General features: G+C 33.9%; 1 protein-coding gene across 1 annotated transcript in view; it reads left to right on the top strand.

The window, feature by feature from the left end:
* The window catches only part of LOC137632404 (paired box pox-neuro protein-like), an 8,009-nt gene extending 7,315 nt beyond the window's left edge, over positions 1–694 (top strand). Inside the window, exon 4 of the mRNA XM_068364337.1 lies at positions 594–694. Within this exon, the coding sequence (XP_068220438.1) occupies positions 594–694 (101 nt within the window). The remainder of the gene's footprint in view (positions 1–593) is intronic.
* The last annotated feature ends 1,806 nt before the right edge of the window (positions 695–2,500 follow it).

Genomic DNA, 2,500 nt, shown 5'->3' with positions numbered 1-2,500 from the left:
CTGCAATTACATAATTTTTCATTTAATAATCCAAAGCTTGCGGTATTCACAAACGTATAATCTGTTTATTTTTCCAGCCTAAAACGCACATAGGTTACTTGAAAAACAGGCATTACTTTGGAAATTGCCTGAGATTTTTCTCATAATAATGTCATAAGAGAGAGAGAGAGAGAGAGAGAGAGAGAGAGAGAGAGAGAGAGAGACAGGGCTTTAGACTGCAGAAAGCGACAGCTCAACCCGACGGAAGGTGACATTAGCCAGAAACCCTAAGTATATCCCCTACTTTGAACTGATTGGAAAGCATCAGTTACTGAGATTACATATTCGTATAAACAAGTGGGAAAAGCATACAAATGTGTTCATCACATCACAAATACGTCGATGTGATGGATTATCTGTAACATATAAAAAGAACTGCTGCTTTCTATTATATAGCCTATATAAGAAAAATCACATCATAGTTAACCACTTGTTACTTTCTATTCGTCTGATTATAAATTTTGCGTAATGACTTAAGAATGTCCGTTGTTTGTGATTTAAAATGTTCAGAGAGATATATGTGATATGATAATAGATCATATCCATATGATCAGCGCCCAAGGCCCCTCTACCACCAAGCTACGACCATTGGCTGCTCAAGACTCAGCAGGTGAACCTATATTCTCCCCCACAATCATCCATCCTTAGCTTGTAAGGATAGTGTTGCAGACACAACAATAAAATATCAAGTTTGAGCGGGACTCGATCTGCTGTCCAGCAGAAGGCCCGGCAGGGACGTTTCCAATATGCCACAACAACCCTTTAAAACCAAAGGAAATTACAGCTCCACTTGTAAAGGGAATATTCAAATCAGGAAACGCAAATTCTTGATAAAATAGTCCTTATGATCAATAAAGCTAACTTTTCTGCTTTCTAAAACTATGTAATGCATCGTAAAATCAAATGATTCTATATTTTTCAACTGACGAGGCCTTGACAAAAAGTGTTAAAATGCTTAAGTCAGAATTTTTTTTTTTTTTAATCTGTTGTTAGACACATTCCTTTTTTTCGGGCTGATGCAATCCTCCAGTCAATCCGATGAATAGTACTCCGCCAATAAGAATTTCATTTAACTATTTAACTCCATAGATTGCAAACTTTATTCGAAACATTACCATATTTTTATTGTTGAGACTCATCTAGATTCAAAATCAACGAGTTCAATTGAACACCAACGAACAAAAATTTAAGGCAAAGGGTTGAAATTTTGCATGGTGGTAGAGAAAGGTGTCAATAAAAATAAAAACATTACAAAAAAAAAAAAAAAAAAAAAAAAAAAAAAAAAAAAAAAAAATCAACCTACAGATGATTAATGTATTACCCCATGACAAATAGTGCAGTGTGATACCCGTAGAATTTTTCGTACTAGTATATCGGTTCTAGTCTAGGTTATATAAAATTAATAAACTACTTAATAACCAACATGCTAACCAACAGCGCTAACCATACTGTTCGCTGTGCATATGCCGTTCGAGTCAAGTGAATTTTCACTTATTTTCCAATTAAGTGTCTGCAATACCTTGTAAAATGAAATATGATAAAAAATATAAAAAATGACAAAAGAATGGTAATATTTGCCAATTAACATGTATACACAATGTACTATATATACATATATACATATAATATATATATATATATATATATATATATATATAAAAACACTGGTAGCAACGACAATATCTACATAACTGACTTGGCCCAAAGCACATATGTCCTGGGATCTAATTACAGAGAACATCTTTCTGTTCATAAAAATATAAAAAACATAAAAATGCACACACACACACACACACACACATATATATGTATATATATATATATATATATGTGTGTGTGTGTGTGTGTGTGTGTGGTTGTGTGTGTGTGTGTGTGTGTGTGTAACATCTTGCCACTTCCTTTGATGGGGTGAATGCCAAAGACAAAACAAGAAAACGGTCACTGACAAATCTATATTCAAAAGCCGAATCGTGAATGAACCAGAACCGAAAAATTATTCACTATTATCCACATAACTAGACGATCAATGTCAACCATCCCTCAGAACACAGTACCTCACCACTTAATTTTGCACACATTCGTTTCCATGATTTCAAGGGCCTTTCATTCCAATAACTCCTAGTCTTAACAGCATTTTGTACGCCTTCTATCTCTAACAATAATCCTACATGTCAGTCTCTTTGTAGTAACCTTTCATACTCCATTCTTTCTACATAAGTGAAACCATCCACGACACTGACCACTTATTTCGTCACTTCAATGTGCATCCACATTTCTCACAATCTCAATTTTTTATGCTACATACATTATGTAAACTATTCATTTCCATCATTTCAACATTCCTTTTCATTCATATTCAACATCCACAAATCTTTTATAATGTTCCATCCTTAAATCCTAAGCCACTGGCTATCTCTTTTATCTTTTACATAACTTCCCTCTCCTACAGTTATCCATTAAA

This window comes from Palaemon carinicauda, chromosome 41 (assembly GCF_036898095.1).
Source record: "Palaemon carinicauda isolate YSFRI2023 chromosome 41, ASM3689809v2, whole genome shotgun sequence".
Classification (NCBI taxonomy): domain Eukaryota; kingdom Metazoa; phylum Arthropoda; class Malacostraca; order Decapoda; family Palaemonidae; genus Palaemon; species Palaemon carinicauda.
The sequence above is the reverse complement of the archived record's forward strand: the minus strand, read 5'-3'. Positions and strand labels throughout refer to the sequence as shown.